General features: G+C 49.9%; 7 protein-coding genes across 7 annotated transcripts; 5 read left to right on the top strand and 2 right to left on the bottom strand.

Moving 5' to 3' along the window:
- Positions 1-4,800: 4,800 nt before the first annotated feature.
- N7496_004441 (uncharacterized protein) lies at positions 4,801-6,867 on the top strand (the record flags this gene model as incomplete). The annotated part of the gene is made up of 2 exons (XM_056697372.1): positions 4,801-5,139; positions 5,329-6,867. 2 exons carry the CDS (start codon positions 4,801-4,803, stop codon positions 6,865-6,867), a joined length of 1,878 nt encoding a protein of 625 aa, XP_056559584.1.
- A 2,578-nt stretch (positions 6,868-9,445) lies between these two features.
- On the bottom strand, positions 9,446-10,190 carry htz1 (histone H2AZ; the record flags this gene model as incomplete). The annotated part of the gene is made up of 3 exons (XM_056697371.1): positions 10,080-10,190; positions 9,746-9,815; positions 9,446-9,693 (listed from the first exon to the last, which is right to left on the bottom strand). The coding sequence occupies exons 1-3, from the start codon at positions 10,176-10,178 to the stop codon at positions 9,446-9,448; spliced, it is 417 nt and encodes a 138-aa protein (XP_056559583.1). The 5' UTR covers positions 10,179-10,190.
- A 796-nt stretch (positions 10,191-10,986) lies between these two features.
- N7496_004439 (PHO88 family protein) lies at positions 10,987-11,757 on the top strand (the record flags this gene model as incomplete). Its single annotated transcript, XM_056697370.1, has 3 exons — positions 10,987-11,003; positions 11,082-11,242; positions 11,372-11,757. The coding sequence occupies 3 exons, from the start codon at positions 10,987-10,989 to the stop codon at positions 11,755-11,757; spliced, it is 564 nt and encodes a 187-aa protein (XP_056559582.1).
- Positions 11,758-13,957: 2,200 nt separating this feature from the next.
- Positions 13,958-15,389, top strand: gpdA (glyceraldehyde 3-phosphate dehydrogenase GpdA; the record flags this gene model as incomplete). Its single annotated transcript, XM_056697369.1, has 6 exons — positions 13,958-13,969; positions 14,030-14,065; positions 14,135-14,148; positions 14,239-14,302; positions 14,443-15,301; positions 15,361-15,389. The coding sequence occupies 6 exons, from the start codon at positions 13,958-13,960 to the stop codon at positions 15,387-15,389; spliced, it is 1,014 nt and encodes a 337-aa protein (XP_056559581.1).
- A 314-nt stretch (positions 15,390-15,703) lies between these two features.
- N7496_004437 (phosphotransferase family protein) lies at positions 15,704-16,997 on the bottom strand (the record flags this gene model as incomplete). The annotated part of the gene is given in 3 exon segments (XM_056697368.1): positions 15,704-16,035; positions 16,051-16,842; positions 16,901-16,997. 3 exon segments carry the CDS (start codon positions 16,995-16,997, stop codon positions 15,704-15,706), a joined length of 1,221 nt encoding a protein of 406 aa, XP_056559580.1.
- A 1,640-nt stretch (positions 16,998-18,637) lies between these two features.
- Positions 18,638-21,849, top strand: hdaA (histone deacetylase hdaA; the record flags this gene model as incomplete). The annotated part of the gene is made up of 14 exons (XM_056697367.1): positions 18,638-19,259; positions 19,324-19,612; positions 19,668-19,681; positions 19,744-19,882; positions 19,946-20,058; positions 20,109-20,236; positions 20,299-20,506; positions 20,563-20,674; positions 20,732-20,779; positions 20,838-20,901; positions 20,962-21,206; positions 21,273-21,352; positions 21,441-21,547; positions 21,628-21,849. The coding sequence occupies 14 exons, from the start codon at positions 18,638-18,640 to the stop codon at positions 21,847-21,849; spliced, it is 2,391 nt and encodes a 796-aa protein (XP_056559579.1).
- A 1,458-nt stretch (positions 21,850-23,307) lies between these two features.
- Positions 23,308-23,769, top strand: N7496_004435 (putative BYS1 domain protein; the record flags this gene model as incomplete). Its single annotated transcript, XM_056697366.1, has 1 exon — positions 23,308-23,769. One exon carries the CDS (start codon positions 23,308-23,310, stop codon positions 23,767-23,769), a length of 462 nt encoding a protein of 153 aa, XP_056559578.1.
- Positions 23,770-24,071: the final 302 nt, after the last annotated feature.

Below are 24,071 nucleotides of genomic sequence, written 5' to 3'. Positions count from 1 at the left end.
TATCTGAGTTACTATAAGCTCGTCAATGAAGAAACATTAATTACTAGTATTATATACTAACGTGGCCGGTTTAATAATGAGGTTAGTCTTGAGATTGGTCTTGGAGATTTAATAAGTTATACCTGGACTAATAAGTTATAGATTGTTAGTTCTACTAATCTAATTAGTTGAGTTAATCTAAATCAATTTTAATGGTCCCCCTGTGGTAAAATCGAGATTCTGCCGGTTTGAAAATCGCCAACTAAGGGACTTGGGGACGTGAACCCAATAGTCCGCCGTATACAGATGCACCCACTCCCCGCCTGTTAGGTGAGCGATTCTAAGTGAACAGCCTAGCTCATCATGCATAGTACTCTAGGAATTGATTCCGCTCGCGATTTGTCCCTATACCTAAATTTCTTCTTTCAACCTCTAATTTAATTGTCGGGCCGCCGAATACTCCAACTCAAAGCCCCTTAGGTTGCTGATCATTTCCATCTCCTCTCCTCCGTCCTGGAACATGCCTCACTTCTTTTTTTGTCAAACCCACTTCCACGTGGAATTTTTGGACCCCTGTTTGATGACATTGCATAATATGATGAGACACTGGTGGGAAATATTTAAGCTATTGACCCCTTGGGCCACCGAGTCGACTGTGCTTCAACGCTTGCTTGGAGATCGTCGCATCTATGCAAAAAAACAACACTAGAACGAGCACTAATGCTTACGAGCGATACTCCAGTCCTGCTCGCGTGATAGGACCATCGGGAACTGCTCTCGCCGACAATAAACAGCAAAGCTTCATAATCGAGTACCTTGGACGAAGTACATGGTTAAGCTCAGAATCATTAGGTTCATTCCTGCCATAACTATTTGCATCCGTAGGGACATGAAGGAACCAGGTTCGCCAGAGCAGCGAATAGCCATCCTCGACCCACTCGTCTATTGACGGGGACCTCGTTTCCCCTGAATGTGAAATAGAAATGCACAACATCTTCTCCGACGCTCCCGGACCCCGGTACATGATGAGACACGCCAAAAGGACCGGGCCATTCCACTAGGGCGTGAGGCTATTTTTTTTTTGGAATTTGATATTTTAGGATCGGAACGGCTCTTCATCGCCTCACTTAGCAGACACATTCATGGAAGCTCCTTCTCGAAGGCCGAGCTCGAAACCTACTTGAATAGTCTTCTCCAAGACTCGGCCGAAGCTTCCATGGTCAATTAGCAAGTTGATACTTCTTTCGTACTGAGTCAAGGCAGAGCACCAGGGACGAAGGATGAACGATCGTCAATAGACCTTAAAAAAAAGGGGGGGGGGGGGGGTTCATATGTCGAGCACTATCCCCAAGACGAGCAGCAACAAGTAGATCACTGCAGACCGATAATATCACCTGAAATCCTTCACATCTCAAACAACGAGAAAGGGGGGAACACCCTCCAAAAAGGCACCCATTCACGAAAGTACCGATTCCGCAAACCACCAATCAGGCAAAAGAAATCGTACTTGGTAGCTTCACACGGAAACTTTCCCAGAAGCTCCGGAAGCTTTCCCCATCATCCCCGTCGACATGGCCACGGCACCGCGACGGCGTCCGCCACGCGCAACCGGCACCGTCAAGTCGGGAGTAAGGAGAACCAGTAACGACCAACAACTCTCCTAGGATAACTCCACAATCCGACCCAATTCCCAGGATTAGGAATTAGGAAGCATTGGAAATCTGACGTTCCCACCAGGACGGTCCTTCTAACCCGTCTCTAGCGGGTTTCTAGCTGATGGGTTGGAGCCTTGGGAGGAGCCGGACAGATTGCAGCCAAGTTCCGCGGGAGACTAGAAACGGGGGATGTGCGGATCGTGGAGACGGGCACAGGTTTCTTTTCCTATTTTGGGGTTGGCTAGTGGAGGATGGGTGGAGATGGCGTGGTATAGCACCATGCGCCGTCAATCAGGGCGTGGACTCGTGGAGGCAGAGAAGAAGAATGAAAAATGGAGGGTTAACAAATAATAGGAGGATTCGAGAACTGGTCCAATGCCGGGGCCGTTCCGTTGGACCAAACTATTGATGAGTTTCCACAATGGTAGGTCGTTTTTATGCTTACAGCTATTGTAGCAATGTAACTCCGTAAGTTCAATTATCATTGTGCTGCTAGATGGGAATATTCGGCGGATGATTGGGTGGTAATTAAGGCCAAGGGTGATGCGTGGAGCTATGATCATTAATTGAACTCCGTACCCTTGAAGTGGCAAAAGAATCACAGATCGAGACAATCCCCTGAAAGCCACGCTATCCCTTCTATGGAAGAAAGGCCAGTGGATTTACTTCGGAAGAAAAGGAAAAAAAAGGAGGTCAACAATTTAGGGGGTGGATCGATTCGTTTACGACGGGAGCTCATGGGGAGGAAAACGAAGAAGGAAAAAAAAACGGGGACTGGCCAAGGGGACTTTGTACAAGTTAAAAAGAATACAATAATGGGATAAGAATAGTAACTAAATAACTTAAACGGATAAATAGTCATCGTAGTCATGTAATGCATCATAAAAGCTATTTCCGTATTACTAAGACTTATGCTCGTTGAAAAAGAAAAGAAAAAATGCGTAAAGCTGCAGCGGGACGGGAGAGCCGTCAACGTATCAAATAAAGTGGCGATGCGGCGAGCACGAGGCACGGCGTGAACCGAGAGGGCTGGACCGGTCAAATGTCACTCTGAAACTGCTCGTGCGATCCGCAGCGGCTTTGCACGACTTTCTTGGGGATGTCCATGCTTGGGTTATTGCTTTGCGAATGAGTATAGAGTACAAAGTACTTGGTGGCAAGCACCGGACAATAGCCTTTCCTCCGAATACTCTACCGAATTTAAGAATTTCAAAGAAGAGTCTGCTGCAAATAAAGAGAACTAATTATACCATCATAATACTATTATGACTTACTCCATAGTCCATACTACTAACTACCCCATACGCACACTCATCCTCTTCAGGCAACAGCCACAAGGAGGCGTTAAACGCCTCCTGCTCGCCTGCGTTTGCCGATGTCCCCAGTGGCGGAGACGTGTCAAGTATGACACCGGGAAGAGGGGAGCACGGGCGTCAGGAACCAGAAATATGAAATTCAGAAAAAGTACTCTGACTGGAAAAGACAGAAAGATGACGGACAGGGGAGCCGAGCGACTAAGATGAGCTTGGAACCCGTTCTACGCTCGCTGATTCGATGCGCAATGCAGATGAACTTTCCAACCAGTGACAATAGGGGGTAGTGGGGATGGGCCGATCGTGGTGGAATTCGGGAAGAAATCAGGGATGAAAAACGCAAAGCTCGAAGAGTACTAGGGGATAGTGCTAGAAGGTGAAATGGAAGGCTAAGAAGGAAATGAGATTGAGAGAAGAGGGGCGGATGAACGGGTAGGAACTAGAGAGGTCGGATAGGGGGGAAGAGGACTCCGTATATAGTACATATGGTACATTAGTAGTATGTGGGTGTTAGGAGGAGTGGGGAGCTGAGACAACATTGAATAGGGAGGTTGAATCTCCGATTGGCACGATCGATTGTCCAGAACGTCGATAGAGAGGGAGTAGAAGAACATCCAGGGGCATGATCATTGGGAGTAACTTAGTAGGGTATTGTAATATTCAAGGTAGGCAAAGTAATGAGTAGTCTAAACCATTAGGTTAAGATAATGATAGATAGAGTAGATAGTCATTTAGACCTACCCCAAGCATTCCCAACAGAAGTGATATATACAAGTACTCTGTTCTCAGTGTTCCGTCGTACTGTACATTTGGAATTGGACCATGATCGTCCGAATCGCTCGAGTAGTTCTCCGAATTCTGCTAGTTTAATTCCAACTCTAAATTTTTCTGCTCTATTGACCGTTACTATACTATTATTATCCCAGCTCCTTCTATTTCGTCGTGGCAGAACCACTCTGGGTTTCTTAGCGTGCTAGACGGAGATAGTCTCGTCCTAGAGGCCACCGGCTACTATATAAGTGCCGGAGCCAATCTCTTCCCCCTAAACGATCGCGACTTCTGGTTTTCTTTTCTTTTCTTTTTTCTATAATTTTTTCCTATTGGAATTTAAGAAACCGATTTGATCAGCCGTGGTATCATAACTATCATTTTCGTCGACGTTTCGACCATTCGACACTCTCCGGGCCTCCTTACTCCCGAATCTTGGCGAGTCTCTCGACTGTGTGGACCGCCGACTCTCCCAAAAACCTTTTCGCCCCCCCGCTCTTCTCCTCTCCCTCTCTCTCTTCTCCCTGCTTAAATGACACCGTGAAAATTCTCGGGCGTCTCTACTTCTCCTTCCCCCTAAAAAGCAAAAACAAAAAAAGAACCTCCTTTTTTGCCTCATACCTTCCCCCCCCCCCCCCCCCCCTCCTCCTTCTCCCCATTTCACGACCCCGAACGAGCACGAACTTTGCATCCGTGAGCGATTTTGCTGTTTGGTCCCTCTTTGCACCGCACGCTTTTTCTGCCCTGGTGCCTTGTCCTGCTTCTCCTCCGCAAAATTCCTCCACCCTCTTCTCCTCTCCCAACAACCAAGACTCCTGACTTTCCTACCCTACGTCCCCCCCCCCCTTCTCCCCCCCGAACATCGACAAATTTATCCCGGCCCACTCCCATGTCCGAGTAGTTCCGTGCTTTCCACGGACTCTTTGCTCGACCTATAACCCGCCCGGGAACTTGGAAACTCGAGTCAGGACTTAAAGGCCTCGGACTCGAACTCGGAAGACTCGAAATCTAAAGGACCTTGTTGTGGTGGATCTTACGTGCTCACATTCCTCGGGCCTCCCCCGGGAATCCTTCGTTCCTCCGCCATGAGTTACCAACAGTCGGACATGTATCACGATCCCTCCGCGCGTTCCCCTGGATCCCAGCGGCATCAACAACCCCTGCACCGCCAACCTTCTCGCCAGTTTGACGCTTACGGCCCCATGCCCGTCAATCTCTACGAGGATCAAATGGCCCGATACGAGTCTGCCCGTCTAGAGCGTCTGAACCCTTCGCTCCAGAACAACAACTCCTATGCCTATGACTTGTCCGGATCCCAGACTTGGAACCCGAATGGCTTCGCCAACGCCCAGTCCCTTGGTGGGATTCGGTCGGCCTCGGCTAGCTTGAAGCCTAATGCTCGCGGACGCACCGGTCTGCCTACGGTATGTAGTGTTGTTATGCTCCAGCGTGCTGGTTTTAAACGAAAAATTTTCTGTGGCCGTCTCGTCCCTTTTCCCTTCAACTACCCTCCTCCCTTGGGATGTTTGTTTTCACCAGAGTTTTTTTTTTTCTACCCGTCGCAAACCAAAAAAGTCCCCCGACTAAAACTTATTTTTCATTCTCCTTTTTAGACTTGGCTGGATCAGCAACCCGGTATGCCCAACGCTTTCTCCAACTTGGGCCCTGGCCCCATCCAGAGCAGTGCAATGCGCCCGGAAGCATCGGCTTCCTCCGAGGGCGACGACGAACTGATCCCAACTGCGATCGTTATCAAGAACATTCCGTTTGCCGTCAAGAAGGAGCAGCTGGTCCAGCTCATGACCGAGCTGAACTTGCCCCTCCCCTATGCCTTCAACTACCACTTTGACAACGGCGTGTTCCGTGGATTGGCCTTTGCCAACTTCACTTCGGCGGAGGAGACTGCTACGGTGATCGAGGTCCTGAACCACTTTGAACTGCAGGGCCGGAAACTACGTGTAGAGTACAAGAAGATGCTTCCCCTGCAGGAGCGGGAACGCATCGAACGGGAGAAGCGGGAGCGCCGTGGCCAGCTGGAAGAACAGCACCGGCCCATGGCCTCGTCCCAGCTGCAGACGCAGAGTTCCATGTCCTCGCTGACCTCGCATATCCCGGCCACCTCGCCCTCGCCCGTCTCGCAACGCGGTCAGAAGCTGGGTAAGTCAATCAGGCACTTCCCGACATCCGACAGTGACCTGATTGCTCATCAACACGAACAAGTAGAGGTGGATTTGAACGACAGCCAGACTCTTTCGTACTACTCGCAACTGCTCCTGTTCAAGGAGGACACCGCCCGCGACTCTGTCATCTTCCCGCCCAACTTGACCCCATCCCAGCGACGCACGGTTCACACTCTGGCTCACAACATGGGCTTGGGCCATGCTTCCCGCGGTAATGGTGATCAGCGCCAGGTTCAGGTCTTCAAGGTGGCGGCTGGTACCAATGTCAGCCCCCCTCTGTCGGCCATCCCGCCTGCGGGACAACCTGGTGATAGCGCTCGCCGTGGTCTCAACCGTGCGGCCACGATTGACTTCAGTGAGGCCCGTAACGAGGGTGGCCCCGGTGCCTTCAACACCCTACGGGGTCAGACTTCTAGCTTCCTGGGTGTGATGGACTCGCCTGGCAACTTTGCCAACACTCAAAACCTGCGAGCCGCCAAGTCCTTCGCCGACCTGCGATCATACACCCCGTCTCCCGTCCCGTCCTCTGCGAGCTTCCCTGCCGCCTTGCAGTCCAACGGAACCCGTCTTCAATACGAAGGTGCCCCGACCGGTACCTCCAACACCCCGACTCTGACTTCGGCGCCCTCGGGCTCTTCTCTGGGCATGCAGCGTGACGATAACCTGCTCGTGAACAGCCTTGGTGGCCTGTCTCTTGGAACCGGCATCGGAGGCCCCAACTCCAGCCCTCGACGATTGCGTGGTATGTTCTCTTGGGAGCAGGATAGCCAGTCCTCGGTGGCCGGTACTATCGGTAGCAACCGTGGCATGGGAATGGGTTTTGACAGTACCCAGCAAGAGCGCATGCCGATCCGACAGCCCCGTGGCCCGACACCCGAGAAGGGCACCGGCTTCCGCCGCCAGAACGGACATCAGGCCCGTGGCAGTGACGAGCTTCGTGCTACCTCGGGTGTTGAGATCATCGTGGAGTAGACGACCAAAACCTCCTTTATTCTCAAATCAAACACACACACCCACCCACCCGATCCCCATCCGAACCGAACCGACTGCTATACTACCATTATACTATTTTTTGCCTGTTACCGTTGGAACCGGGATAAGAAAGGAAAAAAGAACAGGAAAAGAATCACCCCTTTCTCCTTTTCTTTTCCTTCCCCTCTTTTTTTTTATTTGAAAGACGATGGCGACTCCCTTACCCCTTATTTTTTGCCAGCATCCGACTGATTTGCCGCGAGACGAATACGAACTTGTATCACGAGGCCCTGTTCTGCGAATTACCGGCTTACGATTTCGATGAGGGATGACGAGATGACAACCACCCCAAAAAAGACCAGAAAAATCCATTGTGTCGCTGATCTGATCTACTTTACTCTTTTTACTAGCCAAGTTTAGACGTTTTTTTTTTCTGTTTTACTTTGGGGCAGCCCAACGATTCGCACTTGCACTTCTGTTCTGCAACTTGCACCTCTTTTTCCGAGTCCTCCACCACACACCTTCATGGGATTGATCTTGCTCTTCGGATCTTTTCTCTCTGGAGAATATTCGAGGCAGTTGATCGCCCATTACTCTTTGAATGAAACTCTGGACTTGATTTTGTTGATTTTGTCCTTTCTTCTTTTCTACTTCTGTTTTCTCTTTTTCTGCCTTCCTCTCTTCTCTCTTTTTTTCTCGACCCTTTTCCTGCGGGCGCCGTTTCTTGCATGCAAATCTTCTCCATGGCTTTGTTACTTGGTGTTCCCCCGGACACTGCAACCCTCGGATTTCTCTTCTTGATCTCTATCGTTTCTCTCACGATGATGATAATGATCCCATGATATCCAGATACAGTGCTCTTTGGTGACGCGGGACGCATACGAAGAATGACCAAAAGAACCCCGTCCACACGACGGGAGACACGACAATCTCAGCATTTGCATATTTTCTTTTCGCCTGTTCTAGTTTGTACATGGGGGGCGACTTTCGATCGATTTAATGTTTGGCCCGTTTTTTTTCTTCCACTTCTCTTCTCTTTTCTCGATGCCGTCCGTATCTGAACCCCTGAGTGTGCGATGTGACGTTTTGGGGAGAGGAGCGGTGGTATCTCTTTATATACCTGATGTGGCAGAGGTGTTCTTATATGATTCACTTCTCTTGTTACCGTTTGCATGATGTAACTGCGTTTGGGCGCTGTGTTCGTGCAGACTCGAAAGAGATTTGGGCTTGGATGCTTCGAGCAGGGATTCCGAGGGTTGACTCTTGTGGCGTGACCTAGATCTCCGTTATAATACCTTCAGCTTTGCATGTAGGTATTCTTCTAGGTTCTACTCTACAGTGTTGATTTCTGCAATCTCCGTCTCCTTTCTATATAAGCTTTTCTTGATCATCGAGGGGAATTCTTTTCTTGGGCATTGTTAAAACCTGTTAGGGGGCTTCTTTTTCTTGAAATCTTGTAACTCGAATTCTTTTGAAAATCCATGTATCTTTTACTCGTTATCGTGTTAGTAGAAAGCAGAGTGTTTAATCATTTTTATCCTGACTTGTTACTCATACTCGACTCATGAGAAGTGTAATCTATAGAAACCTATCAAACCGGAAACCCGCCAGTAATTAAGAATCACATATATCCCCTACAGAGATCTGTATTGGTTAGAGCCTGATGAACTCTTTACCGCATTATTCAGTTAGTAAACTCCAACATAGACATAGACAAGGATCCTCCCATGATAATCTCGGCAATGTCCCTGCCGATCCCCCGTCCCCTCCATGCACGTCGACGTTCTAGTCCCAATCTTACAATACTCTCAGCTCTTAGAGAGATCTTGGCACTGACACAAGTTAGGCATCCATTCCATTTCCACGCAACTAGAGAACAGTTAGGTAATCGGCGGCTCTGCATGATAAGATATGGTACTTTTGTTCTGCTTTCTCTCCATTTTCCTACTTATACTCCATACGATGTAACTGATGAGTCGCGACGCGATAGTTAGGGGCTGTGGATTCCATGCCAAAAGGAGGGGAGGGGGCGTGCATTGAGCATTGACTATTGTGGCGGGCGCGAAGAATGTCCCGCGGATCCCTCTTTTTTGTTTATTGTTTCTCTGTCCGAGTTGGTTTAGTCTCGGATTGTCCCGGTCGGAACTCGGGTGGTGAATACATTTTCAAGATGTGATATGTGATTTAGATGATCCTATATATTATTTGATCAATAAAACTACGCGTGGTCAGATTTAATCAAAAGTAGAAGTAGTAATTTCCACACTACCAGGATATCCCCCATTTTCCCATTACAGCGCCCTGTGAACTCGAAATAGACATCACACGAATCCAACACGTAAAAACATAGAAAAGAGAAAAGAAAAGAAAAAAAGCCGGGGAATAGACAAGACAATACATCAAAGTCGCGCGCCGTGAAGAACGAAATGACAAAAAAGAGATCCCGGGAGGAGAGAGAGAGAGGAGAGAAGTCCTTAAGAGGATAGGAGCACCATCAGAAACATAGATCAGCTCATCATGCTCTGAACCTGTCGGTCGCCTTCAACCATTCTCTTCAAAAAATCCATCCAGGTCCCATTTACAGCTCGGGCTTGCCCTTCTTCTTCTGCTCAACCTTCAGCAGCAGCGCACGGTTGATGCGGGGCAGGACACCACCGAAGGCGATGGTGGCGCGGATGAGGGTATCCAACTCTTCATCACCACGGATGGCCAGCTGCAAGTGACGAGGGGTGATACGCTTGACCTTGAGATCCTTGGCGGCGTTACCGGCCAACTCCAGGACTTCGGCAGTGAGGTACTCGAGGACGGCGGTCACGTAGACGGCAGCTAGAATTTGTCAGCATCGAAAATGAACAGACAGGATGGATAGGTGACATACCCTTAGCACCGACACGCATCTTGTTCTGAGTGTTGTTCTTCAGGAAACGCTTGACACGACCACAGGGGAACTGCCGGGACAAGTCATGTTAGTTACTTGACGATGACAGCGCGATAAACAGGGTGCGACCAGGTCGCGAGGAGCGAGCGAAAGGACATGCGACAAGATGGCATGATGCGAAAAGTCGCCTTCGATCACCATGACTGTCGCGGCAGTGAGGGGAAAAGGTCGAATTTCGACGCGTCTTTGCATCATCCATCGAGGCGCTGCTAGGCCCCTATCGCATGTCCCTTCCATCCACGCCCAACGACTCCTGACCAACCCAACAACTCACCTGCAGACCAGCCTTTGCGCTGTGAGACTTCTGGGCCTTCCCCGCCGAGTCCTTGGAACCACCCTTTCCACCGATGGACTTTCCCTTTCCGCCAGGCATCTTGGACAGATAGGTTTCGAATGTGGGGGGTTGTTGAGATGTTGAGTGAAAGCGCGGGGTATTTGAAGAGATCGTGGGCGAGTAGCGGGGAGATGAAGTTGCGATATCTCGATATCGGAAGGCACGCGCGTTGTTGATGGATGGAGAAGTCAGAAATGTCCAACCGTCCCGGTCGCTAAAGACTGCGACCGCGGGTCCGGCGCTAGTCCCAAAGCGGTAGTCATCTCAAGGTCGCCCACCCGCAAGATCATGGCATAAGATGGGGAGGTCCCATGCAAAAGAAACCACGTAGAAGATAGCGTTGGCTATTCTCAATATGTCCAGTCAGCATATCAAAATATGTGATCCGTTTTGAACCCTTTGCTAGAAAGGGTGGAGAGGCGTCAGCCAGAGCAAAGTAAGAACCCGTTTGCGGGCCCTTCACTTTCCCCTTCCACCACCACCGGTTCATCCCGGCATGGGCAAGGTTGGAAAGCTGGCAGACATGAGAGAGATTCTCATAGCTGGTCAAGTTTGATTTTCCATAAAATAGAAGTGGATAGTCGACCAACTGTCGTTGTTCGATTCAGCCATCTTCCAATAATGATGATGCTGGACGGGTTGATTCTCCGCGCGGACAGGCGTGACATGTCACGTGACTAAAATCTACTGATAACGGCCGAATAGTTTGTCCGATCTCCAGAACGCCAGGTGGCCCGGGGAGGCAACGTCGAGTTTGGGTTTTACCGTTCTCTCCGCTCCCCGATCATCCATTTCCTTTCTCTTCTCTGCTCCTCCACCCCGGTTTACAGGTTCAACTCTCGGCAAAATGGTCTCCGCTCAAGTGTATGTATTCCTGATGTCTTGACGATGATGCGATCCTCTTTCTATTGTCAAATTGAACTAACAGACCACCCTTTACAGTACCAACCTTGGCATCATCCTCGTGATGATGCAGCTGGCCAAGAAGGTTCCCTTTGAGGATCCTCAGGTCCTGATGGGTGTCCGTGGCCTGTACATCCTGTCCAACGTTCTCATCCTGGGTCTCTACCTCTACACTCAGGCCAAGATCAACGCTAAGAAGGGTATGTTGATGATCGCGTGCGACCAAGTTTCTTCCCCCCCCCTTATCATCGCGCAAACTATGGTCGCACGTGCGCAATATCCAACAATAAGCATCACATCAACTAACTGCTTTCTTTACTTCAATACAGACATGACTACCCTCAAGTACGTCGAGCCTGCCCCCATGGGTACCGGCGAGGAGGCCAAGCCGGTCACCACGACCAACATGGACTACGACAAGGGTCAGCTGCGCCAGCTGATCCGCAGCCAGCTGATGGGTGTTGGTATGATGGCGGTGATGCACCTGTACATGAAGTACACCAACCCTCTGCTCATCCAGTCCATCATCCCCCTGAAGGGCGCCTTCGAGGCCAACCTGGTCAAGATCCACGTCTTCGGCAAGCCCGCCACTGGTGACCTGGCCCGCCCCTTCAAGAACGCCGGCGGCTTCATGTCCCAGGGCCAGCCCAAGAGCGACAAGGCCTCCATTGAGAGCGCGGAGAAGAACTACCGGGGTGGTGTCAAGGAGGAGTAAATGCATAACCCGCGGGGACTTTTTTCTTTCTCATTTGAAATTGGCATGGATCATAAGGGAAGAAGCCGGGAAGGGCTATTGGAAGTCTATTCTGAAATAGAATGTTCTTGCTTTTTTTTTCGCTCTTTCCTGGGGGTCCAGGGTGGAGAATGACCGGTCATGTTGACGGCGATTGCTTCTTGACTGTATTATACCTTCATATCTTTACCTTCCCGTGGCATTGGCAAGCGAGGTTGGGCCGTTGCAATAAATCTCCGATAATTGTAATGTCGAGCAGTCTGGAATTACCTACGTAGATTGTATATGTATCGAAGAGTCAGAGCCTCAACGGTAGGCATGCATTATCTATGCATTCTGGGCATCCGTGCAGTGTGATACCCGTGATGTCGTGTCAACAAGGTAGTGTTGCCCTTTTTGGTCGGTCAGTTTCCACGGTGTTCCACCGCCTTCAGGGCCCTAGCCGCGACTCGGCGCATATCTCATATATCTCATTCGGCGCGCTCAGCATATCAGAACGAAGCCCATCAGAATGTGGTCTTGGCTATGAGATGATTCATTGGAGGCGGTCAGTGACCACGAGGTCATTGATCATTCAGTATCGAGGGGTACATTCGCCTCTTCGCCGCTCGGATATGGTATGCCGCGGGGGCAACAGCAGGAAGACGGGATTTATAAGCTGGCGAAAGCGCCATTGTCATATACTTGGAGTCGAGCCATTCAGATCTCCGTCGGCATTTGACGAGACCTCCAACGGGTTGGTACCAAAAAGTCTGCAGAATCCCGTGGGTGGTACCCCTGTTTCGGTGACTCTTTTCAGGGCGGGGAGGTCGCTCTCTTTATACACCGGTCCACCGCAGACTGTTTTGAGCTAACCCGTTGCCCGCCCACCGCATGCGGTGATGGACTGGGCTCCAATGAGAAGGGGAGATGGCAGGGGATGAATATCAATTTGGATATTATTGATCCATTGGTAAAATTACAGACGGTGAAAGGGGGTTAAAAAGATGGTATTGATCATACAGTATACTGCTAACTCTACTATGTATACAGTATATCAAATAGTTTCGACAGGAGCATGAGTAATTAATTGTATATTCTACCATTTAATACTACGATAGGACTAACAATCTCAAGTACCTGATACTTCCTCGACTCTGCCCCTCAGTCGTGGCATCATCCACTCCCTCCCATTTTTTGCCCCTCCCCCTCCTCTCCACCCCTCTATTTTTCCCCTTCGTCATAGCTTCACCATCGGGACCCCCTCCAAAAAATTACCACCCCCGGAATACACGACGGAAAAGTAATCCCATTATCGTGAATCTCCATGATGATCCCCTTGCCAACCCGATTGCTCGGGCAAAAGATTCTCGAGCAAGAGAGAGTCCGAGGTAGAACGAGAACCCGACCGAGGATCATTGGACGCTTATTGGCTTACAGACAGGAGTACAAGAAGAAATATCGTGAGGCTTCCTGCTTTCCCCGGTGTATGAAACCGGAAAGGGGGCGCTGGGCAGGGCTGCGGGCGGCAATGACCGGGAAAAGGATACTCGAGGGTAATCATTATTCATAGTAGTCACGATTGTATACTATAGTACAGGATACATGTATACATAGAATAGATTATTGCTGATTCTAATATTCAATAATATACTGAATAGAAAATATCATCATCTTACGAGGGTATACCAATTCCCCTGGGAACCCGGTGAAGCTGGATAGCTGGATAGCTCCCTGGGCTAGGCCTCTCGGTGTAGCTCGTATGATTCTTACATTGAGAGTCTCGTTCCATGATCTACCCAGTAGTCTAGTGTATGACCATCTCGTAACCTAATCGTATTGAATCTCCTCCTCCATACCATCCAAAACAGGTCCCCCTGTGATTCCCTCGTTGCGTCAGCCCTCCCAAAAAACTACTTCTGCCTCTGCTTTCCCCCTCGTCTTCTTCTTTCTTTCTTCTTTCCCCATCCTCCCAAACTTTCCCATCTATCACACTCTTCCCCAAGGTAAGCTTCAATTCCTTCTCCTCAATTCCATCCCACTCCCTCCTCTCTGCTCCTTGATCCGTCTTCCCCCCCCCCCCCCCCCCCTCCGTCTACTATCTACCCCTCCTCTCTTCCCGTCACCCCACCCCCGCCTGGCCATCCGCAGTTTTAAAGCTCACCAAGCTCTCCCAACAGAAGAAAAAAAAATCACCGCAAATATGGTCCCCAAGGTATGCGCTTCGAGTCGCATCTCGACACCGCGCTCTCCTACTCACACTCTTTGCGTCTAGGTCGGTATCAACGGTTTCGGTCGTATTGGCCGCATTGTAAGTTGCTCTCCGTTTTCCCCCTTCGCCTCAGGGTCCATCCAAGCTTGAGCTAACACGTATCTTCAGGTCTTCCGCAATGCGTAAGTTGACTTGCTCATTCTCCCGCCGTGATGTCCACGGATTGGTGGATTACCAATTGGCCACACAACATCCTAACACCCTCTTTACAGTATCGCCGATGGCGGTGTCGATGTCGTCGCTGTCAACGACCCCTTCATTGAGGTCCACTACGCTGTACGTTTCTCTCCCTAAGCTCCGTTTTGGTGACGGGGGATGCCACACGACTGCCAGCGATTCTACTTCCCTTGTTTTGGCTGCCCCGCATCAAACATCATGCCACTACGCACTACTAACCACCATCTCACCCAATTCAGGCCTACATGCTCAAGTACGACAGCACCCACGGTCAGTTCAAGGGTACCATCGAGATCGATGGCACCACCGGCCTGATCGTCAACGGCAAGAAGATCCGCTTCTACGCCGAGCGTGACCCCGCTTCCATCCCCTGGGGCGAGACTGGCGCTACCTACGTCGTCGAGTCCACCGGTGTCTTCACCACCACCGAGAAGGCCTCTGCCCACTTGAAGGGTGGTGCCAAGAAGGTCATCATCTCCGCCCCCTCCGCCGATGCCCCCATGTTCGTCATGGGTGTCAACAACACCGAGTACAAGTCCGACATCAACGTCCTCTCCAACGCCTCTTGCACCACCAACTGCCTGGCTCCCCTCGCCAAGGTTATCAACGACAACTTCGGTCTCGTTGAGGGTCTGATGACCACCATCCACTCCTACACCGCCACCCAGAAGACCGTCGACGGTCCCTCCGCTAAGGACTGGCGTGGTGGCCGCACTGCGGCCCAGAACATCATCCCCTCCTCCACCGGTGCCGCCAAGGCTGTCGGCAAGGTCATCCCCGCCCTGAACGGCAAGCTGACCGGCATGTCCATGCGTGTCCCCACCGCCAACGTCTCCGTCGTTGACCTGACCTGCCGCATTGAGAAGTCCGCCACCTACGAGGAGATCAAGGCCGTCATCAAGAAGGCCTCCGAGAACGAGCTCAAGGGCATCCTCGGCTACACCGAGGACGACATCGTCTCCACTGACCTCAACGGTGACGACCACTCCTCCATCTTCGATGCCAAGGCTGGTATCGCCCTGAACCCCAACTTCATCAAGCTCGTCTCCTGGTACGACAACGAGTGGGGTTACTCCCACCGTGTTGTTGACCTGATCTGTAAGTTATACCTCTCCGAGGAACTGCAATTGATATGTACTAACCATCTTGCTTTACAGCCTACATCTCCAAGGTCGATGGCCAGTAGGAATCAGGACGGCGTCCTGGGGTCAGGAGTGTTCTTTGAGGTGGCTTAGTTGCTTGTGATCGTCGCTTACTAGAAGTGATTGCTCGTAGCTGGTGCCTCGAAAAAACCAAGATAACGTCATTTTAATGAAACAAATACATTTCTTTATGTTCAAACAATTTTCCTCCCGTTTCAAAATGTAAACAGATCCATAGTATATTCATTCCCCCATATCAAAGTCCTATCTACCATCAAACGGCCACAACTTCTCCGCCTTTTTCACCATCAACCCCTCCCCCCTCCCCTCAGATTCCCTCGCCGTCTGAATCCACTTATCATAAACCGCACGATACGCATCCCTCATTCTCCACCCACCCATCCGAATTCGTACCCAGCGACCGTCTAAGCCACCGCTTAAGTCCCCTCACAATCTCCAAATCCTCATAATCCCGCGCATGTTGGCCAAGTTCCTCTCTACTCGGCGAAAACGGACAAGAACTAGATACTCCTAATTCATCCCACCGAGACGAAAGATCGATTATGTCCTGCCGTAAAGCGGTGGCGCTATCTCTCCATGAGGTGTGGCTGTAGCGGAAGAGTTGGAATAGAGATTCGTCGAGAAGTCTTGCGGGTCGTAGTTTCGGTGCGAATCCTTTTATGCATATATCTTATGTTTGGTAACAGATTAATGCATCTTTGTACTCTTTTTGCTTCTGCTTCGGGTCACGTTCGTCTTGAAAGGTGTCTTCCTCGAAGTCCTCGGGAATAGAGGCGAAATCAGGTGTTTGATTTACATAAGTAAATGCAGGCTCGATACTCGTTGATTGCCAGTCAATTAGCCCAGTAAGAACCGTTGGATCTTCGATTGAAACGTAGATATTTCTCATATGGAAATCAGGGTGAAGTAGAGTCGGTGTCGCAGACTCTTGAACACGCGTATCCTCGATGAGGTGTTGTAATATCGATTGACTGGTATTCAACAGTCGAATATGCTCTTGATTCGACCCTTGATGGGGGAGAAGTTCGTTATTGATGGCGTATTTGGGTAAACGGGAGAAACCAGTTTGTATCAAGCCTTGACAATACCTCTCCAGGTTCTTCCAAGGTCCACAATCAGGACTTGAGTCACCATAGAGTTCAATTTCCCTGGGGCCTCGATTCCAATATATCGATCCGCAATGAGGTCCAATGCAAAAGCTTTTCTCAAGGTGAATCTTGCGTGCCGAATCTAGCGGTGCATCTGAGAAATATAAACTTCCATAGGCTGGAAAGTCCAGGGAGGCCATTTCTTTCATCGCTAGCGAAAGTGCCTTGGTGCATAGCATGTGTTGTTCCGAGGTCATGGTAGGCCAGAGTTGATGGAGTGGTGCACCTGTTACGGGCTCCTGGATGATATACTCTGTGCCGATAGGATTTGAAGGGTCATCACTCCAGTCTAGAACTCGAGAGATTGGAAGAGTGAGCCTAGATCGTACTGTAAAGATAGGAATTAGTATGTTCACAGGTATACATATAGTACAAGCTCCACTTACAATATGTCATCGTTGCAACCTCCGAATTAGTGGTCAACCTCGGCGGTCCAGCAATGCTAGTCGGCAATCGTGCGACGACACAAGAATCATCATCCATTGTAAAATGGAAGACTCTGTTGAACCCTCCTTCTCGTTTTTCGCACTTGATGATACGAGTTGCTCCGGGACATACGGAAATCACCTTGTCACAGAGTGCGGGGAAGTTGAACTTGATATTGCGAGATGCTCGTTGGAGAGTATCTTTGTGTAGCCATCTTCCACTTGTGTAGGAGTATGGATCTTGATCTAGGGGTGTAGTTAGTGGGAATGAAATCTTGCAATGTATGTGGATCTGAGAGTAGAGGAAGGGACTAACCTGGAGTTGGGTATCTGCAATATTTCCCTTTGGATAGATCATCAGATAAAGGAGGTGGTGATTGTATGTTAGGTCTGCTATTACTGCTGGATAGCTTTCGTTTGGAGTCCCAATGTGGTCGAAAAACCGGGGTTCCTCGTAAAGGGGTCGAAGAGGGCCTCAACTGCCGCCATGGTTGGAGCATACTACAGATTGTTAGCGAAAGGCAGGTGTAGACCAGAGATATTGCGTCTCTGTCTCTTTCTGACGCAATCTATATGGTTGCTTCGCCGCCTGTACTTGGAAGGAATACTGCAATTGAAGGGCTGGACTGCTGCTGTATACCAACAATCCCGACCGCCCTTACATGAGACTTCTTGACATTGTTTCGTAGTCCACGGTGTCAATTAATTGGCAGGCTGGGCGTTTGTTGAAGGCAACTAAGACATAGGTGGTATGACAGGGCGCTAGACCAGGAAGGGTAGAATTAGCCATAGATGGGGATTCATGCATGAGGTCTAGGTTTACATTGCGTACACTAACTTCCATTCATCCGCCCAAGAGAAACTATGCTATTTTTGTTAGATTTCATTATTGAATCGAAATTCTGACAGATCTAGACTTTAGTGCATTCCAAGGCTTGACTGTGCTTTTTTAGCTTCCTAGCCTAATGAGTCTAGCGAATGGAAATCTTGCTACTTCCTGGACTAGAAGTGTCATGGATCCGAACAGTTTAACAGGTGTCCTCTAAAACGTGGAATATCATGAGTCAGCCACCTATTCCGGCTATCACATCTCTAAACTGCACCAGACTTGAATGGATCTCCAAGAGCGGTCTTCAAAAGCGGTGAGAGTTAAAATGTCCGGCAGTATGAAGGAGCGACCCAAAAGGGATCCAACATGCACATCCCATCTATTCCCCCATTTACCCTTGCAATTCCCCATCTCTGCAGGGGCAACAGTATACCGCCAAATATCCATTCAGTGGAAGAATAAGATCAATAATTTTGATCCCACAGCATCAGATTTGATCTATCCAAGGGTGCTGCCACGGTCCTCGGTAAGCTGTCTTTGTTCACAACCAAATACCACCAAGACAGTGGTTGTATACGGACGAGGGTTCCACACCCAGCAATCCAATACATCGGCCTCGAAAGAGGGACTATATCTTGCAAAAAGGCCCTTTTCTGATTATATCTACGGCAGCTTTTACCTTATCGCACTGGTGAATCCTACCAGGAAACCAAGGGTGCTAGTATTGAACAAGAGGCTTCTCCACCTGGCAAGCCCTCTTTGTCATGAGATATTGAAGCTTCTCAAACAAAGTCCATCACCTCATTCAAAAAGGGAGTGGTGTTTGCTTCTATACAATTTTCATTGTCTGCACCTTGTCCGAATCTGGGATGGGAGACGAGGACACCGTCATGGGGGAGGTCCAGAAGCTCCCTCTCCCTTCTTTACCCTCCTCCTCCTCCCTCACTCAACCTCCTCCCTCTACACATATCCACCAGGGTGGCGGCGTCCCCACTTTAGCACCCTCTGTCCTTTCATCTGCTCACAAATCACCTTCCCCTGGCTCTGATCCCTTTCCAACCCAAACTACCCTCCTGACGGGGATGCCCCCGCCACCTGATCGCATCAAGATGAGCGACTCAGAGACTAACTCGCTGGACAACCTCGTCAAGCGCGATAGCCTGGTTGAAACGAACTCAGACTGGTCTGACGAAGAGGTCGTGGCCAGGGCTGGTCTCCCAGTTGGTTCGCTTCCTACCGGCCTCTGTTATGATGTGCGTATGCGGTACCATTGTGAAGTTCGCCCCACGTCTGAGGTGCACCCCGAGGACCCGAGACGAATCTACTACATCTACAAAGAGTTATGTCGGGCTGGTCTGGTAGATGATCCCGAGTCGGTACATCCACTAGCCCCGCAGACCTTGAAGCGTATCAACGCTCGCAATGCCACAGAGGAAGAGATCACCCTGATCCATTCCGAGGCTCACTATGCATTTGTCAGAAGCACCCAGGGTTAGTAGGATGATATCAAAACCGTTTCTGTTCAGACTGAGTATCACGCTAACGATGAAAATAGACATGCTCGATGACGACTTGGTGTATCTGGAGACAACGCGGGACTCGATTTATTTCAACCGACTTACTTTTGCGTCGGCCCTTCTGTCGACTGGAGGTGCCATTGAGACTTGCTTGGCCGTCGCTAGACGACAGGTGAAGAACGCTATTGCGGTTATTCGTCCGCCTGGACATCACGCTGAACATAACACGGCCATGGGCTTTTGTTTGTTCAACAACGTGCCTGTTGCTGCACGTGTCTGCCAGAATGTTCTCGGCGATCAGTGCCGGAAGATCATGATCCTTGACTGGTGCGTACTTTTTCTGGCTCCAAAACTGCATGACTTGACTGACCGAAGCGTTTAGGGATGTCCATCACGGTATGCTTGGGAAATTTCCGTTCGTGGTTTTCCATTGAAATATTCATCTAACATATGAACAGGAAACGGAGTGCAGAAGGCTTTCTACAACGATCCCAACGTTCTCTACATCTCGATTCACGTCCATCAGAATGGCAAGTTCTATCCCGGTGGCGATGAAGGCAACTGGGATCACTGCGGTGAAGGACCCGGACTGGGAAAGTGAGTTTTGTCGGACTTGAAATGGGATCTTGACTTGGACTTTGGACTCATTATCGAATCTAGGAATGTCAACATCCCTTGGCCTGATCAGGGTATGGGCGATGGTGACTACATGCACGCTTTCCAGAAAGTAGTGATGCCTATTGCCTTGGAATTTGACCCAGATCTGGTGATCAGTGAGTTGTGGCTTACTCCATGTTTTAAGTTATTACTGACGAAGGATTAGTTTCCGCTGGATTCGATGCCGCTGCTGGTGACGTGCTGGGTGGCTGCTTTGTGTCGCCCTCATGCTATGCTCAAATGACCCACATGCTTATGACTCTTGCAAATGGCAAGGTTGCAGTCTGCCTGGAGGTATGTCTAACAGTCTGTTGAACCATATGGTTGAAGGTCGTGACTGATGCGCGAATGTTCAGGGAGGATACAACTTCCGATCCATCTCCAAATCTGCATTGGCGGTGACTAAAACCCTTATGGGCGAGCCCCCCGACCGATTGACCAAGACTGCGCCAACGAGGGATGCGATTGAGACCGTGGGTCGGGTCATGAGCATCCAGGCCCAGCATTGGCGCTGCATGTACCCCAAGCCACCCCAACATCCCATTGGGGGGGATCGGCTGCACGGTATGTCATTTTTGAAACCATCTAGCGACAAGGTGAATAGCTAATGTTAATTACAGATGTTCTTCGTGGGTACCAAGCTCAAACGCTGTATGAAAGCTTCAAACTCACCCCACTGTACATCTATCGCACGAAAATCTCCAGGTCGTTTGAGAACCAGGTTCTGGCGAGGTAGGATTTGAAGATGCCAAAGAAAATCCGTCTCCCATAGACTGACAATCATAACAGCGCAAACTATCATGAGCGCGTGCCGCTAATTGTCATCTTCCATGACCCGTGAGTTTGCTTGGGATCGCTCCTATTTTGACCGAGTTGAAGCTGACGCCATCTCCAGACCGGAACTCATGGGATATCCAGACCCCGTAACCAGTAAACTTGAAGCCCACAACGTTTGGATGGTACGTATACCCAACATTGGTGCTGAGCGACTTCAATGAGTAGATGCTAATACTGCCAAGTCTGATGCCCAAAAGGAATACATTGAATGGATCGTTAGCAAGGGCTATGCTGTGATTGACGTTAACATCCCGAAACATATCACCCAGACACCCGTACGGACTGCTCTGACATACCCCCGAACCTTCTCGAGACCCAGGGTAACCAATCGAGACATACAGGCCACAGGAAAGTACGAAGACGAAGACGAGAACCGTCCTACCGCAACCGAAGAGCTGGCAAATTATTTGTGGGATAACTACATCGAGTAAGTAGCTGCACGCGTTGACGAAATGTTGATGGGAATGTGCCCAGCTAACACGTTTCTTGACAGCTTCTATGAGAAGCGAGATGTGTTTTTCTTCGGTATCGGCAGTGCTTTTGCCGGTGTTGTCAACCTTTTGATCAACAGAGGTACGCCTAAATCTCGTCGATCCGTCTTCTCTTGGCGTCGGCCACTAAAGCCAAGAGATTTCAAAGAACTGTGGCTAACTCCGAACAGAGAACTTGTACAAGCGCGTTAACGGTATTGTCTCATTTGTGGCGGAGAACCCCGTCCGTGCCGTTGCATCTTCCACTCAGGTCTGGCTATCCAAATGGTATCGCGATGTAAGTTTTCAGCGCCTTTTTAGTCTAGTCTTGCAGGGAAAAGGTGTACAGCTAGACTAACATATGTCTGACTCGTACAGAATTCTCTCGTGTTCGTCGCCGGATCTCACGGGATCTGGAAAGACCAGGATCGCAAGCCATCCAAGCGCTACGGCAGGCTGTACAAATCTGAAAAATCGACTCTGGGCGAGATGATGGCAGAGAACCAGCAGCAAGTGTTTGAGTGGCTCGCTGAGCGCGCGGATGAAGCCCTTGACGAGACGGAAGATGAGGTCGATGAGGACTTGCCGATGAAGGGGTGAACGAGCGAAAGGAAGAGGTTCCTTAGATTTAGGCCTACCGCACGCGGAGGCTCGGCGAATCTTGGCGCACGTCTGGCATTAACTATTCGATTGGATTCCCAGTTCTTACAGTCACCTTCCTGATTTTTGTTCTCCATATTAACCCCCGCTAAACGAAGCGAGTACGAGGAGACTTGGCCAGCATATTCTCTTTACTAAATGGAATTGATTCATATCAGTCAGTTCCGGTCGTTGACACCACCACACCCGTTGTAATCCATGGTTCTTCAGTTAGGTTTCCCCGCGAGATAAAAATACGGTGGCGTAGTTTAGCATGCAAGCCGTGGTAGTTTCGATAAACTAGAGTAGTCTTATTTGCGCCTAGCTATGAACTTGATAGAAGATTATATGTGGTACTCGGAAGTGCCGATGGATTATCGCTCCGTACTCCACAGTTGTCCAGGTATATTCTCCCGAAATAGAAGTCTACTGCGCTGCCAAGATATTCGATACCCAAGGCTGAGAGGGGATCTCCAAGAAGTTGATTCAACTTTTGGCAAGAACAATATGAAAGAATAGTTGACTTTCTGCATTCCGACCTGATGCTCTCTACTGGAGGCCCCAACAAGTGAGACATCGCCCAGCAGCACTGCCGACTCTCGGCATTCACCACAGACCTCGCAGCTGACTAGCATCGAGATCCCGCAGCCGCTTTGACAGAGCAAAACATATCGTGCCTGAAAATGTAACGGTGTCTCACATTTCCACTTGCACAAAACACCAAATATCCGGCGTGGAGCCGGTCTGTCATCTGGTTCAGTCTAGCGGGCGAGCGCGATCCGCAACGCCTCCCCGCTTGGCGTGCATCACCACCTCATCGCAGCCCGCCTTATCCAGATCCTTACCTATTCCCTAGCCTTAAAGACACTTCTAATCTGATGCCAAGAAATAAGGATCTGAATCAGGTTCCGGTCGGAACAGTCTGAGACGTGATCGCCGTCTTCGTGGCCTTGCCGTGCCAGTCCTCTACTTCGTGCCACGGTCACTCGGTCCCTGGTGCCTTTTAACACCGTACCTGCGGGGCCTGCACCATGGAAGACCAAGTCTGGGCAGATCCTGTGATGGTTGGATGGTCGGCCTGACCAGGTTGATGTCTTGAGTGATCGGTTTCTGGCACAGGATTGTTACGGAAATAGTAGGAGAGATGGTGGCTGATCCAGTGGATGGACGGTGAAGGATATGGGAGTCCTAATTCTGGACTCTTGGATTTCCACGAAAGGATGTCCTAAGGAAGTGACGGTATGATAGTCGTGCTTGCGAGAGATACTGCGATGTGCTGGATTGAAAAGTATAAAGATGACCTCAATTCCAGGGCTTGATATCTTATTATCCATCCATCTACAGTTCCAGCTTCATCAACACTTGAATACTTGAAATCCACCAGAAACATCTATCAAACAAAAACAAGAAACTATCAAAATGCACTTCACAACCACCCTCCTGGCCACTCTCGCCCCCCTAGCCCTAGCCGGCAACGCCATCGTCCAAAACGCCTGCACCGACCCCGTCTACCTCTGGTCCGTCGGCGCCTCCGTCGGCGAGCGCCAAACCGTCGAGCCTGGCGCCAACTACACCGAAACAACGCACTACGACGATGTCTCGGGCGGCATCGCCCTCAAGATTACCCGGACCGAGAACGGGCTGTACGACGGCAGCCCGCAGACCAATTTCCAGTACGCGCTGACGGACCACCTGTACTATGATCTGTTTGATGTGTACGGGGACCCGTTCTCGGGAAGCACTTTGGTCGTGCACCCGTCTCTTGATACTTGCACCAATATTTGCTGGGGTGGGGGTGTTAGGGCTTTGGTTACGAGTCAGACTGAGGCTTGTAGTACCGATGCGGATATTACGCTGACGTTGTGTGCGGAGTCGTGTTAGACGGGGTCATGGTTAGTGTTGTACCTAACTAGTGAGGTGATTCATGGGGAACTTGGGTTTTTCGTTTGTTTTTTCAGTGTGTTTGGAGGCTCTGGGGGACTGTGCGGCGGGGTCTTGAAGGGGGAGTATACGAAGGAGGCTGGGAGAAAGAGCCTCATCGGGTACGGAGCTTCGCGATTGGTTCGGGGGATATAGGTTAAAGCTGCCCAGACTAGTCTGAATGAGATAGTTTTATTCTGTCAGAAAAGTCTATGCGTGGAAAACTTCCTAAAGCTACTGGTATGATGGAGATACGAAGTACT

This window comes from Penicillium cataractarum (assembly GCF_028827025.1).
Source record: "Penicillium cataractarum strain IBT 29864 chromosome Unknown utg000002l, whole genome shotgun sequence".
NCBI lineage: Eukaryota > Fungi > Ascomycota > Eurotiomycetes > Eurotiales > Aspergillaceae > Penicillium > Penicillium cataractarum.
Note: the sequence above shows the minus strand (reverse complement) of the source record. Positions and strands in the feature narration are given on the sequence as shown.